Source organism: Globicephala melas, chromosome 18 (assembly GCF_963455315.2).
Source record: "Globicephala melas chromosome 18, mGloMel1.2, whole genome shotgun sequence".
Taxonomy (NCBI): Eukaryota; Metazoa; Chordata; class Mammalia; order Artiodactyla; family Delphinidae; genus Globicephala; species Globicephala melas.
Window position 1 is genome coordinate 68,811,420 of NC_083331.1, and position 17,503 is coordinate 68,828,922.

Genomic DNA, 17,503 nt, shown 5'->3' on the forward strand with positions numbered 1-17,503 from the left:
GGATCACTCCAATCTCTGTCTCCACCTTCTCATGGCCTTCTTTTCTCTGTGTGCCTCTGTGTATCCTCTCCTCTTTTTAGAAAACACCCATCATTGGTTTCGGGCCCACCCTAAATCCAGGATGGTTTCCTCTCAAGATCCTTAACTAATCAGATCTGTAAGACCTGATTTCCAAATACAGTCACATTCTGAAGTTCTGGGTGGACACGAATTTTGTGGGGTACACTATCCAACCCACTACACTTGCCTAAGGTCTGGTACATGGAGGAAAAGCGAGGTTCCAACCTGGGTGTAATGCAGATTTTCCTTTCACATTCAAGCTTTATGCCCCCCAAATGCCAGTTATTTCCAGACGACCACCAAGAGAGTCACACAGCATACAGAGTTTCGTGAGGAGTTAAAGGCATGCTTCAGGAAAGAGTCTGCCTTGCACCCTTGTAGTTCAGCCAACAATCTGAGCAATGACGCCTCCCGAGTTCTGTTCACTCAGCATGACTCTGGAGACACAGGCTCCCCAGCGTCTCCCCCACCTGCTGGGCAAAGCCATTTAGTGACTACATTTGGTTACCTGAGTTTCCCACACGGTGTCTCCTTTCCACCAACGCGCCTTATCACAGCTTTATTACGAACCCATCCATGGCTCTCTTGAAGAAAGATTTCTCTGTGATGTCGCACATGCTCCTTGCTTTAGAAAAAAACAAATTATTTCAAATAATGCAGCGATTTACAAAGTAGAAGGTGAAGAGTCTCTCTCCTCCTTACTTCTCGCTCAGAAACAGCTCATGTTAATATCAATATAAACTGCAATTCCTGTACATTTAAAGAAAAGAGATTGGAATATGAGAGAAGAACAAGGGAAAAACCTTAATATTTGACAGCGTTCTCTTGGCTCCTGTCTCCTCCATTGTATTTTCTTGTCTCCTTCATCCCAACCAAACTGTCCCACACGGGGCCTTTGTTTCTCTTCCTTTGAACTAGAAACCAGCTTCTGATTTTCATTTTATGAGGAACATTATTTGAAAAGAGCCCACAGACAAATGAATATCTTCTTGGTAGAATTTTAAAGGCACAAGAGATTTAGACAAGACTCTGTGTGATTTTAAAATAAGGCTGTAGTATTCTATAACTATATTTGGTATTTGTTAATGAATATTTCAAGCAACATGAAATGTCTCACTCTACTGAAAATCAGGGTTACTCAACACTTAGGATGCTTCTATTTGGGTCAACATGGCAAGAAATCCCAGATTCCCCTTGTCTTTATTCAATACAGCTGACTCTTCAATGGAGTTTATGTCTCAATATAACTTATTTCCCCCGGATGCCTGGTGAAGTTTTTACCATAAACATGAGGCCCAAAGGAGAAGGTAGAGGCAATTGAACCAATATCTGTTCCTATGAAATAGAAAAGTCAACTTGATTTGATGTTTCACTGCCTCCAGGAAAAACGAGATTCACCAACTAATGGAGAACTTTGAACACAGGAGAAGGAAAGAAATGTCCTGACAACCTGTGACCCTGGAACAGCTGCAAATATAAAGATGTGAATGAGTCACGGGGGTCCTGCTGACTCCCCAGGAGTCCCCTGGAAATGGGGGCTGGTAACAATGCTCAGTCCCCGAGTCTACACCAGCGTGCCCAACCTGGGCACACAACGAGGGTGAGGTAACATGGATGGCAAGCTCCACGGGGCAGGAATCATCTGTTTTCATTTTTCATCATATCCCCAGCAGCTAGCACACTGCCATTGCACAGTCTGTGCCCAACGAGATATTTTGAAAAAGGTAATAGCATAAAAGTAGTACAAGGGATCCTGGGGATGGGACTGTTCCGTATCTTGACTGTGGTGATCTCACAAATCTACATGTGACAAAATGGCACAGATTCTGTCCCTTCCACTAAAAAGCTCTTCACTGATCTTTCATCTAATAATTTTATTCACTGCTGATCTTTGCCTGAATCAATTAATTCACTGGAGACAAAAAAAAAAAGTGATGATTTTCTAATTGCCATTCTTTCAACATTTATTGGCTTTAATTAGCCTATAGAGAAGACTATTTTCCCTCATCAGCTATGGCTATTTCATAACCATGTAATTGTGATAGGCATACTGTATCCAGTCTTCAGAAGGGCATCTGACTTGTCCACTCAGGAAAGCCTTAGGGACAAAGATGAGAAGTAAAGACCAATATGTCCACATCTGTCCCCGTCTAGATCTTGTAACATACAGGGGCTTTATTTTCTCTTTGCTAGGGTCAAATTCCACTTGATTTTGGGTCCCATCCCTTCCTTTCTTCTCAAGGACCTTATTCCCTCTCTAGTTTATAGCCAGCCTCTCCCTCTCAATGGCACTGATCTGGATGATGAAACGATGGGTCTCATCCCCTTACCGACCCACCTCCTATCCATCACCAATTGATTCCTATGTATTTCTCAGGTCCGTCCACATTTCATCAACTTGACGGCCTCTTCTCTACACCAAGCCACCTTCATCTCTACCCTGGATACGTGCAATGGTCTCTTTACTGATCTGCTCATGTCTTCTTTGCCTCCCTCCAATTCCTTCCCCACCAACAGTCAAAGTGATCTTTTCAAAACATAGATCTGATAATTTCCTTCGTTTTGAATCCTCCCATGGTTTAAGATAAAGACCGTGTGGTCTGCAAACCCTGGCATAGTCTGGACCTCGTCACCTTTACCAACTCCATCAAGCACCCCTCCCCCTCTCCCTTGGACTTCGTTCACCAAGTACTTTACCTTTCTCACCACAGGCCCTTTGCGTATGCCGTTTCTTCTTTGTGTGCAGTCCAGGTTTTCTCAACATCAGCACTACTGGCATTTGGAGCCAGACCATTCTTTTTTGTAGGGGGTTGTCCTGTGCTTTGTAAGGTGTACAGTAGCATCTTCCCACCCCCATCAGTTGTGTCAGCCAAAAACATCTCCAGGCATTGCCAACTGTCCCCTGAGGGTCAAAATCTCCCCTGTTGAGAACCACTGGCCTAGTGATCTTCCTCTCTGCTTATCAAATCTCAGTTCAGAAGTCACCTTCTCAGGGAACCCTTTCCTGACTCTTCAGGCTAGACCCAGTCTCCCGCTTCAGTTATTAATTATATGACTGACAATTACTGTTTCTCACTGCACTGTCTGCTGCATGAGGGCCAGGGGCCATGTCCACTTCCCTCATCACTTCCCTCCCAGTGCCTGGGAGAGTATCTGCCACTTAATATTTGTTGAATGAGGGAATGAATGCATTTAAGGTCAAATCTGTCTGATGCAAAATCTACACCTTCCTCCAAAAGTCTAGTCTATCATTTATTGAGGCAAGTACTGAGCCAAGTACCTCATTACTGAGAGGGCGGTCTTATGTCTTATCCTGTCCATTTTACAGATGGGAAACTGGAACTTATGCAATACTAAATGACCTGCCAATGACATCAAAACACTAGAGCCAAGACCCAAATCTATGTTTTCTCACCCCAAAGTCCAAGCTGATAGGTGTGAATGTGAACACAGACGTCCAATGCTTTGCTGTGGGGCTTGGTCTTCTATTCTGTATGATATTTAAACTCAGTAATTTGAAATAAAATGTAAAGACCATGCTTAAGAAATGTGATAGAATCAGAACCCCAAAGAGCCCTGTGAAGGCATAGTAGGCTACATCTATAGGGTGGAATTTTTAAGAAATGTAAGAGTGCATCTAAACAGGGAAGAAATGTAGCAGATAAACAAACAAAAAATAACCTCAAACCACATTCCAGGGTTTCGTGATGTTCGCTATCAGGGAGGTGAAGGATGATTCTGACTCTCAGATTTCCCAAAATGGCAACAATCCCTATGTTTGTTCTGACACCCCACCCCAAACCCAATCCCCTACTGTGATTAGCAACAAAAACAAAGTTTAGAAAAAAATACCAGATAAGAGGGGAACTGGGAGACAGATTTCCACTTCAGTCTTGTTAGAAAGGAAACCCAAGAAATAAATTACAGGGTGGCTGCCTTAAGATGGAAAAAAGAAGGAAAAGAGGAACATCGTGGCGTACTTCCAAAATCGGCCGAGATAAAAGACTCCCTGAAATATCAGTCAAATGAATGACTGTTTTCTCTGGACAGAAGGCAGCTGTGATGGAAATCCTGAGATGGAGCAGTGAAAGCTAAGGGGATTCGTTCTGTAGGCAGGGGTCCCAGATTTGCATGTCTTGATTTGACACTCAACTTTTAGTATCAGCACAAAAAGAAAAAAAAAAAATCCTGAAGGAGCTTTTACCAGAAATATTTTTTTCTTCATTCTCAAAAGATAAGCACTGTTTCAAGAGAGAAATTTGCTTAAATAAAAAAAAGTCAACAAGCCTACAGTACCTCTATTATCTGCCAAACTAAGTGCTACAGGGACGTAAATAAGAACAAGGCAGCTCCTGCCCCTAAGAGCTCTATAAATTGTTACTGTTGTTCGGGGACCCTTTCTGAAATGTTTGAAACACAGCACTTTCTTTTCTGAAGTATCTCAACCACTGCAGGTTACAATTACTGATTTACAACTCTACGCAGGTCTGCCCCCGGCCCCCCACAAAGTGAGTGTAGAGAATCAAATTCATCTCCATGTGGGATCTACTCAGCCCATATTTTAGAACCTGGAGGACTCCACAGTGCGATTCTATTAAATGGTCCCTAAAACCAAATAGAAGCCACATTCTAGAAAGGATGAATCAGTCACTTTGATTTCATTTTAACGCAAAGAGGACAGAGTCAAATAATTTGAAAATCATCTTAATAGATGATTAATAGGAGGCACTATGACACTTGTATACCGGTTTCTGTAATAATTTTACTGCATAAGGAATGACAGAGATTGCATAAATCATTAGGTCAACAGCATATGTAGGAGGATAAAACAAAACGAACATGATTATTCTAACCCAATAAAACAGGACAGTCCAATTCTTAAAAATATCACAAACTCCCCAAATGTGGTTCCTTTTGGGAGAAAATTTACCTCTTGCATTTTTTGGATATAGTAATGATTATGGTTCCATGAAACTAAATAGAAAACTGCTTTCCAGTCAAAAAACACAAAAAAACAACTTACATAGAAGTGTGTAGCCCTCTTAATACTGGATATAACAAAAATAAAGACATCAGGCTGCCTGCTTTTGCCTAAAGCATGGCTTTAATTTTCTATTAATAGTGACAGTTTATGCAGGATACTACATAATTTCCTATGTTATGAAACAGCACAAGTTGAAGAATCCAAAAAATATTGCAGGAGTGAATTTCTTCCTACGGGAAAAGTGTAGATACACTAGATGTTAAAATTTCCATTCTCTATTCAATTATTTGCCCCATTCAAAAAAAAATACAAATAAATATTTCCTTACAAATGATGTTCATAGCACATTGTTTGGGGAAAAAAAAGATTAAAAAAATCTTAATTTACTCTTTCTTGTCATTAAATAAAAATTCTAATATACAGACACATTAGATATTTATATAAATTGTAGGAGTCAGTTTGTCATTTCTTGTTCACAATCCATGTTTAATAATGAGTCTTTACAACAACACGACTCACATCCCAAATGCAGGTTTAATTCTGCTGCAAGTCGCTCAAGATAATTTTTTTCTGTTTTTCTTTTTAATTAAAAAAGACTTCATCCTTGGAATTTTAGAATTTATGTTTGAGTTGTCTGAAAAAATACAATTTCAATGCAAAAACCACATCAAGCATTCGAGAGTATATTGCTGGTGCTGTAATCTTTTTGCATGTCTGTTTTCATAGAAAAAAAATGATAACATGTAAGACTTTTAAATGGTTAAACGTAAGCACATGATATTAATGATCTGCCTCATGCACACACACACACAAACTCAAAAAATGAAGGAAAAAGGCTCAGACGTTTTTCTTTTGCATTTGTTCCAGCTTTCTTCTTAGAAGACCATAATTCTCCTTAGTTCCTGATGCCATTGGGTCAAGCCGCAGAGAGATCTCATAGTGTTTTTTGGCCAAGTCTAGATGTCCCCAACGATGATAAAGCACAGCTGAAATAGCAAGAGATCAATTTCATTGGAAATGCTTCTGAATAACTTGTGGTATTCCCAACCACTTGTACAAAGAAATATTACAGAACCTCTGCAAGCAGTGTTCAAAAATCATTGTTTAAAACAATATTGTTTGTACTGCCAACTTTATTTATTGTAATCACACTCCCTGGTGAATGTCTGTTTAACCACCCCCAGTTACTCCCAGGGTTCTTCATATCATTAGGCGTGATCCATCTCCCTACAGCAACATTGTTACATAAAGAAGCAAAAGGAAGAGTACACTAAGTTTCTTGATGTTGCCAGGAAATTTCCCGAAAGCCAGGCTGCACAGGGCTGGGCTCCAGCACTGCTTAGCGCTCTGACCATGTAGAAGACCAGCCATTTACTTTAACAAAGAGTCTCCTATACCTTTTGGCAAAATAATAGCTTGTTTGTTGCCAGCTGGAATTCAGGGCTCTAACATCAAGATCTGACCATAAAATGATAGTTAAAGAAATCTACTTTTTTTTTTTTTTTTTGGCTGCGTCGGGTCTTAGTTGCGGCACGCGGGATCTTCATTGAGGCACGTGGGATCTTTCGTTGCGGCGTGTGGGCTTCTCTCTAGTTGTGGCGTGCGGGTTCTCTCTTCTCTAGTTGTGGCGTGCAGGCTCCAGGACGCGTGGGCTTTGTAGTTGTGGCGCACGGGTTCCAGAGCACGTGGGCTCTAGTTGAAGCGCGCGAGCTCGGTAGTTGTGGGGGGCAGGCCTAGTTGCCCCGCGGCATGTGGGATCCTAGTTCCCTGACCAGGGATCGAACCAGAGTCCCCTGCATTGTAAGGCAGATTCTTTACCACTGGACCACATGGGAAGTCCCAAGAAATCTACTCATTAGAATGGTAAGCCTCTGACTATTACAATGATTCTCTAAGTAAAACTATCTTTCTATGTGGGCAGTACAGCAACCACTGATGCTTCATCACTTTTCCAAGGGGAAGCTACAGAGTCTATAGGGAAGAGATCTGGTGAAAAAATACTCACGTGACTGAGCCTTCCAAACATCAACATGCTATGTTCTAAAACTCTAAATTATTGAGATGCAAAAATGAAAGAAAGGAATTCTAGGGAATAAGTCATTGTGAATGCATTCTTAGCCAAGACACAGAACAGAAGAACGCAGGGAAAACCAGGCTAGATAAGGAAGGTCCACTACAGAAGAAGCAAAAGGACACATGTCAGACTGCAAACTTCCAAAGTACTTCTCAGTTTAACTATCCAGGGCTCTTCACTCAAAGAAACAAAATCTGAGTTTTAATATCAGAAGGCGATTAGCTAGTGGGGGATTTTAGGAGTTGTTCTGATCATGCAATTAAGATTTGTAAATATGACTGTTACTTAGCTACCTTATTAATGTGATAATTTCCTTAAAATGCCATATTTTAGAACCAGATTATAAAGGCCAATACAGGTTAGATTTGAATAACAACTCTCCCAACAGTGATTTTACAGAAATGCACCTGTTTCATTAAAATTACACAGAATTTCGATATGATTCAAATTGAAAAATCTCCTTACCCAAATTGCCATGGTAACTTGCAGTATTTGGATGAGCTTTAATTGCTTTGAGGAATAAAGCTTCAGATTCCTAAAAAACGAAATACATAAAAAATAAGGTACTCCACATGATGCAAAAGTTTTATGCAGTTTTATCGCCTATGGGTTTCAAACTTTGAACGTGCTTGTTTTGCTCCACCAAATCCTCCTTCTGGAAACATCTGGGAGCCCAGCAGAGCCACACCCTGTTGAGAAGAGGCTCGGAAGGGTGATCCCTTGGGGCAGTGTGTGACTGGTCAAAGGTGACAGGGCAGAAGTCAGGGGATGGTGGCCGCAGAGAGGATGAATATGCTAATGACTCTGCCACCTGCCTCCCTGAAGTGGTGCGAATTCTGCAACTTTAAGCAAGTAGCTCAGTTCAGGGTCCAGGGCAGGATGAGCAAAGGTCAATCAGGGAAGTGCCGGGCTGCTGAGGACACCCACACAAATGTCATTTCTGGTCAGCATCGATGAGCTCATTTCTAAGATTCTCAAGGTAGGAGGTGGAGTCTGTTTAACCTCCCCTAAGAACGCACACCCCCTCAACGACCCAGAAGCAGCCCATTCAGCTGGAGGAAATGAGCAGAGAGAATGAGGGAGAAACAGCCACCTGTCACCTCAGCCACTGCAGGACTGTACGCGAGTGTGACCAGATGCCCCTGAAGTGCGGAACCGATTCTCGGAGAGACTTGCATTTCCCCCATACAGTATTCACTTCCAACCCAGCCAGAGAAACACGGCCAAGTGTTTTCTCGCCTGCTCATCGTGGGACCATGGCCGACTGCATGGCCCCTTTTTACCATAATGTTGAAAAATAAAGATGCCTCATTGCTCTCAGCGACAGCTGCCGGGGGTGACTATCACACCATCTACATTCGTGTCCCTAAAGGGCCACTCATGCTTTAATCAGGGTCACAGGCTCAGCTTCAACAACCAAGGCTGGGGGTTTGGGGACAGGTTTTTACCTTCTATCTGTGCCCTACATGAGCTTCTCCCAGGGGGCCTCCCATATCCAGGATCACATGTTTTATAAAGTGCAGGGAGACCAGTTTCCTTTGCCTTGTGCTGGCTGGGCAAACATCTCTGACACCACCTTTTAGACAGAGCTGGCAGAGAAAAATCTGTATTTTAGAAATGTGATCTGTGAGGGAATGAATGAAGATGTCAGGATTACACGCAGGATGTCAGCAAACATCACTCTCAGAACTCGGCTCAAAGTCAGGGTCTACATTCCGAGTTGCGGGAGAGAAAACTCCTTCAAGGAAGTCTAAGTTTTCCTGCTATGTTAGGTGTGCTGGAAACAAAAATGAAAACAATGCAAACAAACGAAAAATCAAATGGATTGTGCAGATCTGTAGCTGTGCTCTTTCTGATGATTTTCAAATGTTTCCATTTAAAACCTCAAGTATAAGAAATGGAAAGGCTGGGGAACCTCAACCTACTTTAAAATGCTCCTCCACATGCAAAGGAAGCAGTGTTATCTGGAGACAACAGATGTAGAGATAAAAGGCAAGTTAGGAGTTCTCTAGGGGATGCTAGATTCATTTTTTGATTCATGTAACTCATTTCTCAAGCGCCCACAAGTGCGGACATCGTTCAGGATGACGTGCAGTCAGAGTCAGGTTTGGAGGATGTAGTGGGGTTTAGGAGAGTGGGCAATGGCGCAGGGGTGAGGGCTTACAGCCTGTCTAGGGGCTGTAGGTCTTGGCAAGGCAAGGCTGGTGGGAAGGAGTGGGTATGAGGATCAGGGAGGTAATAGGGGAAGAAAAAAAGGACTCAAAGTTTCCAAGCCTGGGGACTTCCCTGGCGGTCCAGTGGTTAAGACTCCGTGCTTCCAATGCTGGAGGCACGGGTTCGATCCCTGATCGGGGAACTAAGATCCCATATGCCTCAAAGCGTGGCCAAAAAAAAAAAAAAAGTTTCCAAGCCTGGAAGACTGAAAAACAATGGCACATTGAAAAAAGAAGGGGCATCAGGAGGAAGAGTGGGTTTGTGGGGCGCTGTGAGTGTGGGTTAGACATGCTCCATTTTGGGTAACATTGGGACTGGAGGCCTCGTTACAACACGAATGCCCGCAGGTATTCAACGCCCATGAAATGCTCATCTATTAAATCAGGCTTTTTAATGGCCCTGTTCTGGGAAGCGATGAACTATTCATAAACTGATCTTCTGTGGAGGTTCAAGGATGCTTCAAGACCCAAGTAATGAGCTGACTTATGCCAAGGAACAAATAAATAAACTCATGCTTAAAATCAGGGATTGTTTTTCCTCAACAGACACAGGTAAAATAACATATTACTTTCTAAAGTGTGTTAGACAAAATGTGTATGACCAAGGTTTAGGGTAACACCAGGGACAGAGCAAGGCCTTGCAAAGGAGCAAGTGAGGGTCTTTCTGTCTAGGCGGCAAGGACTGGGCAGTCGGAGGTCAGTTCAGCCACGCCGGCCGCCAGGGTTGCAGCATCATCTCAGCAGCATCCTTAAACCCGCGTCTATTCTCCCAAACGGGCTTTCACAAGGAACACCCTGCAGAACACTCTGGCTGGAAAGGGAATGTGGGTGGTCCAACGTGAAGTTGAAACCACCAGTCACATAGCAAGAATAGCTCCCTCTTCAATTCACCTTCCTTTCTTCCAGTTCAGTTGAGACAAAGTCTCCGTTTGGTGGTGGTTTGGGGTCACCCCCCAATACCTTCCAATCTCCCTTTGAGGCTAACTGAGGGTTCACCCTCAGGCTCAGAGCCTGAGCCAGTAGTAGTACCTACCTGAGATTTAGTAAAATTATTCTATTTTCATTTACCTTATATTTCTAGTAAAGATAGCATGTTTCCACTTTAATTACCATTTGTGTTTAAAATCTATTTAAAGAAATATATCAAGTGAATAATAAGTAGTATCTAGATGTGGCCAAAAAAAAAAATTCATAAGGGTATGACATAAATGTCTGGAGTTGGGGAAACTGCTCTCTAGACGTAATCTGCTCTTAAACTACAGGGCCCGTGGAACAGGTGATGCAGAGAGAGAATCGGCACGAGAGGCGATGTTCACCACTGAAAAACATCACTTTTGGAAATTAAACGGCAATAGGCATCATAAATGCTAATGGATTTTCATGATCCTTCGAGTTTCATTCAATAATCACTAGACTAAAATTACTGCCGTGTATGTATACATGTATACAATGTTTCATAGTTATAAATTACCTTCTTGTGCATTTCTTTCTTAGCACCATCTCCATTTTACAGAAGAATAAACTGAGGAGTGGTTAAGTGATGGCTTTTGGGTAAAAGGGCTGCTCGGATTAAAAAGGTGCCCCATTATCACCTGGATGTAATGAGAATGCTCACATCGAAGTCTCAAAATAGATTCCGGAAGCCTGAACATTTCAGAACCGAACGTGGGATGTGTTCCATCATTTCACAGTGGTTCACTGGGCACTTACAAAATGCCCAGTGGTTGGGGAGGGGTGGAGCAGCAATGGAGACACGAAAATGGGACTTAAGACTCCGGCCTCAAGGAGCCTCCAGGCTCACTAAGGACATTGACCAGGAGTTAGTGATAATCTACAACAGCAAATGCCTAGGTGGAAAGGGAGGTGCACAGACCACAGACACCTGTCCTGATGGGGACGGTGGCTCAGCTGCAAGGTCTGCTTGCCCCACCCCTGCAAGTCACCACCACGTCACCTCTTCGTCCAAGCGTCCCCACCCAGTGCCCAAAGTTCAGTTCCTTATTTCAGATTTCCTCCTCTGTTTTCCTATCTTAGGCTCAGCACCCTGGCCTAGACAGTTAGGATGCAAAATGTGTAGAGAAACAGGAAACCCATTTCTCCACTCTGCTTTATGGAGTATTTTCTACTTTATCTGGAAAAAAAAACCATACAAAACACCACTGTGAACTGGAACCCAAATCAACCCCAGGTCCTGTCACCTTACTAGGAATTCCAGTTTATAAGCTGTGGGATGATAGAAAAATCAGCACATGATCACATAAGCTGCATCTCAAAGATGGTCACTGGACACTCCCACCCCGTCCCAGGCTGACAGATGGCTGGAAAGTCATTAGAAAGGAACCCACACACCTCACCTCCCTCTCCTCTACACAAGTAGGTCTGTAAAAAATAAAACGAAACCCCTCAAAAGGTTATCTGGGGGCAAAATCTAGAAATTCAAAAATGTATTCTGATGCTATTAAACTCCCTGATTATTCAATTCAAAAAGGATAGAAATGCATGAGACATCTTACTACTGTATTGTTACAGAAAATTATACCGATAATGATATCTAATGAGCCGAACAGGAGAAGTATGAATTAATCACTACTATTAGGCCAAGTGTGATCAAAATCAGATATGGCCGCTGATTCAAAAAGGAAATATTTCTCTCATGAAAGGACGAAGACACAGCTTCTAAAAGTGTGTTTTCTGTAACATCTGTGCTAGGAAGCCGGGATGCTGGTTAGAATGCATACTCCCTGACCTTACCCAACGGAGCCATGGGGAGAAATACGGGCATCCGTATTCTCACGGGCTCCCTCGGTGGTTCTGATACACAAAACTAAAATCTGAGATCAGTGCTATTAGGAACAGAGTCCCCTTCAATATCCAGGGAGTTACGTGCCTTCTGATTCAAGGTCTACTCCTGGCCCACCCTGGGACCCCAGTTAGTTAGAGGCCTGATGCAATATCTTGTGGTTTTCGTTGGTCAGAAACTTCTAGGGCTTTGCAGATGACCTGTAACTTCCTGTAGGTGAGGAAAAACCTGGAAGCAGCGAGAACCCATCCTATATTCTCCACGGGCTGGTACTCTTTTTGTGCAGAAGAGGACGAGCCCTAGCACCAGGGACAGAATCATAGCTCCATGCCAGGAGCTGGGGCATCTGCTAGGATTTTTTTGGCTTCTCCTCCCCTCCCACGTTTGAGCAATGCTGGTGAATTCTGACCAGAAAGCATGTGGAGTCTGAGTCCACAAATTCACCTCTTGCGCAGCTTCTCAAAGCAAACTGACTGAGCCACACTGGTACGCAGCTACCACTAGTTGGGCCGAATTCTGAATTTAACTGGGCAGACGTTACATCGATGGTTCCTGTCAGATGCTGGCATTCACTGCAAGAAATCACGGCCTGCAGTTCACACACCTTGTATTTCTGGGACTTTCCCAGCACGTTTGCCAAGGAGAACATCAGAGAGTGGTCATTAGGTATTAATTCCAGTGCCTCTCTTCCCACAGCTTCGGCTTGGGCTAAATTACCTGTGAATGAACAATGGAAAACTTAAAAAACATGTTCGCGTTGTACTAGTATTTTAGTCTCTCTAATTAACAGGGCTTATGTGCATTACGTACAATGATTATGAATAAACTACTTAAGAATATCAATGTAGAACATGTAATACACACACACATACACAACACTCAACACACACACACGACCTATCAGTTGCAAAGCCACTGCAGTCCAGCACAATTCTGACATACCAACAGCTTTTGATTGAATTCTGTCAAAGCATGTAAAATCTAATTTCAATTTCCCCCAGATACCAGTTATACCCAAATCGGAGAAAACAAGTCTGCAGAATAAGAATATCACAGCAACAGTTTAATAACTGAATGTTTATAGTATTGAAGCTCACATGCTACACTTTCATTAGGAACAAGATGTGTATCTCCCTCCACACTGAGTAGATGGCTTACTAGCTTTAAATTCTGCCAAATGAAAACTATCATTTCCTATGGGATGGCTGGATTTTTAAAAGTAGGGGAACGGAGAAACTTCTAATTGATTGAGTCTCGCACGGGCTAAGAAACCAGGTCACCAAATTTATTACCATTATATCGAAAATAAGAATCTCTGAGTGTAGGTTTGAGAGCACCTCCTTTGAGTACCATCCATGAACTTTAGAGCATGGACCTAGCACCATCCGTTTCATAAGCCCAGAAATGGATGGTACCTGCTCCAGGTACCTCCAGCATCCTAGATGATGGCCATTGCCAGATGACAGGCTTCAGGAGAAATGAGATGTTAGTGCACACCTGCCCCCATTACTCAACACCAACTCTAAGCGAAGGGTCATCTTCCCAAACATTCATATTGCAATATGTCAAAGGAAACTCCATATTCTAGAAGTACACACATATTTGTCATGTAAAATATTGAACCCCATATTAATTAAAAACAAACAAACAAAACTCTAACACACACTAGGGAAAAAAAAAAAGCACAAGCATCTGTTTCCTAATTATCCAACGGCACTATACTATGGACTGACTGAATCGCTTCTCCACACCTGTGTTATCAAGGAGGATGATCATGTTGTTCCAGGCCAGGCTGTGCTCTGGCTTCAGCACAGTAGCATTCCTCCACGCGTTCAGCGCATCAACGTGACGATTTAGATCTGCGTACTGAACAGAAAGCAGGGACACCCCCAATCAATATTCCAGTTCTTTTTTGTGCTTTCTTTCTACAAGATATAACCATACCAAACCCGAAACCAAACCGAACCGAACTTGTATTTATCGAGCTTCTAATTTTTCATATTAACTCATTTAGCCTCCAAACAATCTCAGTGAAGGAGAGAACTATCCCCGTTTTACAGATGAAGTAAATAACTGAGGCACAGAGAAAGGAAGTAACGTGCCCACAGTGCCATATCTAGAAATGGGAGAGCAGGGACTGAGACCAGGTGGTCTAGCTCCTGAGCCTACAACCTTTTTTTTTTTTTTTGCGGTATGCGGGCCTCACACTGTTGTGGCCTCTCCTGTTGCGGAGCACAGGCTCCGGACGCGCAGGCTCAGCGGCCATGGCTCACAGACCCAGCCGCTCCGCGGCATGTGGGATCTCCCCGGACAGGGACACGAACCCGTGTCCCCTGCATCGGCAGGCGGACTCTCAACCACTGCGCCACCAGGGGAGCCCAAGCCTACAACCTTTTAACTACAACCCATAATTTAGTGATTCCAGGTGTCAAAGCATGTTTCAGACTACTTCAGAGAGGTTAAGGAAAAAACCTAATCCTTAGTATTTTTCCAGAAAGACTTCACATAGTCTATCTTTGATAAGGTATTATTTAAAATGGTCAACAAAATATTTAATGTGATTAAAAGCTCTATGTGCCAAATTCACCTTGTGAAGAATGGTCTTCCTGCCTACATCTAAGCTTCCTATAAAACTGTGAGTACATCAGACATACTTTATGAACTGGTTGGAAAAGTCTTAAGCAGTAAATGTAAACGTCTTTGCCAGTTTGGAGCCTGTTTGCCTCCTTCAGGAAGGAGAGAATGATCTGTTGCTTTCTTTTGAGAGGGAATGTTAACATCGACAACAGAATATGAAATGGCTGGCTGTCAATCCGCATAGTTAATAAAAGCATGCAGAGGGGGAAAGTGATGGATTGTTTAACAGGTGACCCTCTTGCCCTCTTTAACTCTGTTCAAATGCACATCTCATCTGAATGAACACAGTTCCCTTAACTCTGCAAAAAAGTACACAAGATTACAATTTATCAGAGTTTAAGGCTATTTCCTTATTTACTGTCAAGTCTGTCTTTTCATTAGACAACAGAAACATTGTGACTTGCCCCATGACCCCACACACAGCAAACAGGTGGCACAGTACGCAAGAAAAAGAAAGGTTTAAGGAATTACAGAAACATTTGTGAATATCCATTTGCTAAAGATGTCGGAATTTCCCAAGAGACTCAGAGACTCCAGTTGCAATACTTTAGCCCTTAAATGAGGAAACATGTAAAGTTCAAAGACTTAAAATAATTTAGGATGCCCAATTATACCAACATTTAATTCTCTTTATACTTGATGTTCCATTGATTTCTCAGCCAGTTCTCTCCAGCAAGTGACAGGCAATTGAGTCACGTGGAGACGATCTGCGGTGACATGCTTTCAAAGGCACCCAGGAAAACCAACATAACTTCGTTTACACACAAAAACATTCTTTACATATTTTATTATTTTTCATTACTATTTATTGAAGAACAACCCCAGCCTGAACCAGGTAACACTCCTATTCTGCCTTGAACTTTACCTTTTATACCATCTATACAAAGTGAACAAGCACTTTAAGGGAAACAGAGAAAAATGGTGATTTAGAAAGAATTACCCATTCTGAAAGTGGACGGGTAATAAGCATGTTATTTACCTATTAGTCCTATGCTCAACCTTCTGTGCTCTGCAAACTACATTTCCCATGGTGCTTTGCTACTTGGCCCCCGGTCAAGTCTCTCTGCCAATAGAAGTCACAGGTGATGATCAGATAGTTGGAAGACGGAGTAGCGCTTTCCCTCCATTCTCGCTCTCTCCTTCCTTGTCCTTGGCAGTGTCTCTACAGTGGCCATGTCCCCTCCCTCCACAGTCCCTGGGCTGGACTTTGGGCCTTCTGTCACAATCTCAGCCTTCAGGTGATGGTAGCTCCTGAGATGTGGTGCCTTCTATGAGCTCTTAAATTCTGGTGGCATCACTTCATTCCATGTGCTCCCCTAACCCTACAGGGTTTCCTTTTACTCTCTGAGTTAATGTCACCTTTCCATGTGTGTTCTTCCAACAACTGTCTAACCCATTCATTGTATTGAATCTTCTCTATTTAAAATACTTAGCATGGGGACTTCCCTGGTGGTCCAGTGGGTAAGACCCTGTGCTCCCAATTCAGGGGGCTGGGGTTCGATCACTGGTTGGGGAACTAGATCCCGCATGCATGCATGCTGCAACTAAGAGTCTGCATGCCGCAACTAAAGATCCTGCATGCCACAACTAAGACCCAGTGCAACCAAAATAAATAAAGAAATATTTTTTTAAAAAGAGAGAGATTATTTAAAAAAAAATACTTAGCATGGTTTTGGTTTTCCTGAATGGATCCTGCCTGATGCAATTAGTCCTTGCAAAATGAACTGTCTCCAGTCACTATTACCGTAATTTTCTAATGTTAGTAATGTGTCCCAAATAATCCAGCTCTTCCCAATTTCCTACGGCACAAGAGAAGTTCATTATAGTCCCTTCTTTCCTGTATCCAGAAATCAAAACACATTTCTGTCTCCCACTACTGAAGAGTGACTAAGGAAGGTTTTTTCAAAAAGGAAACCCTTCAGTTATTAAGTTCCTATTATTTGTCGATATAAAAATATACTGGTTGAGCTGTTGAAGATTAAGCTCTTAATGCTTTTAAGCTGTCAAGCAGGCAAAGGCTGGATAATTAAACAACAAAGGAGAGCAAAATCTTTAAATAACCAAGAACAGTTGGCAGGAGGGAACACAGAAAGATTACTTTACGGTAGCATAATTAGTAAACAGTACACAGAGAACAGTACATGGTCTCAATATAGTCAGTACTACAGATGATCTTCTAAGTGAGAGTGCGGATGAGTTCCAGGGCCTGGAGCACGTGTTAAAATCTTCTATTTTGCATTCTATCTTCCTTTCTTTGGACGTAACTTGGCTCATTTAGCATTAATTCTCAATTTTCCAAACCCCAAGGAATTGCAGTGACAGGCAGCTACTGGGGGAAGGAAGAAGACCGCTAAGTATTAGAGCTTTAAAGTATAACTGAGGGCTCCAGGCAGATACACTCACTTCACAAACAATACCCTGAAAAAAGAGCTGCCTCCAAAAAAGAAAAAGAAAAAAGAATGAAAGAAGATTTCGTGTGGATCTCAAGTATAATATGTCACGCAAGTCCTAGTGTAGACAGTAAATAGAAACAGTAATCCCTGCAATAACCACCGATGCAAGTATTTGGATAATACCCAGTTTGTTCCCAGATCCCATTCTCACTTCATTAACTTTGCAAGGACCCACCCTGCTCTGTGTGTGACTGGATTTTCTGGTCTCTACTGGTATGATTACAGTGGAGTTTTACTGTCTCTCCCCTACTCCAAGAAAACAAGATAGAGGACCCCAAAATG

At 42.5% G+C, this 17,503-nt stretch overlaps 1 protein-coding gene across 4 annotated transcripts in view; it reads right to left on the reverse strand.

Annotated features, from left to right (window-relative positions):
• Positions 1–4,808: 4,808 nt before the first annotated feature.
• TMTC4 (transmembrane O-mannosyltransferase targeting cadherins 4) overlaps positions 4,809–17,503 on the reverse strand; it is a 61,910-nt gene continuing 49,215 nt past the window's right edge. For 2 of the 4 annotated variants that reach the window (XM_030856810.2, XM_030856806.2), the window contains 4 exons: positions 13,883–13,997; positions 12,736–12,848; positions 7,584–7,653; positions 4,809–6,030 (listed from right to left, as the gene is read on the reverse strand). In XM_030856810.2, coding sequence (XP_030712670.2) covers positions 5,882–6,030; positions 7,584–7,653; positions 12,736–12,848; positions 13,883–13,997 — 447 coding nt within the window. In that variant the 3' untranslated portion in view covers positions 4,809–5,881. Of the gene's footprint in view, positions 6,031–7,583; positions 7,654–8,566; positions 8,708–12,735; positions 12,849–13,882; positions 13,998–15,747; positions 16,568–17,503 lie in introns of those variants that run through there. The other 2 variants (XR_009559778.1, XR_009559779.1) reach the window with 2 other exon arrangements.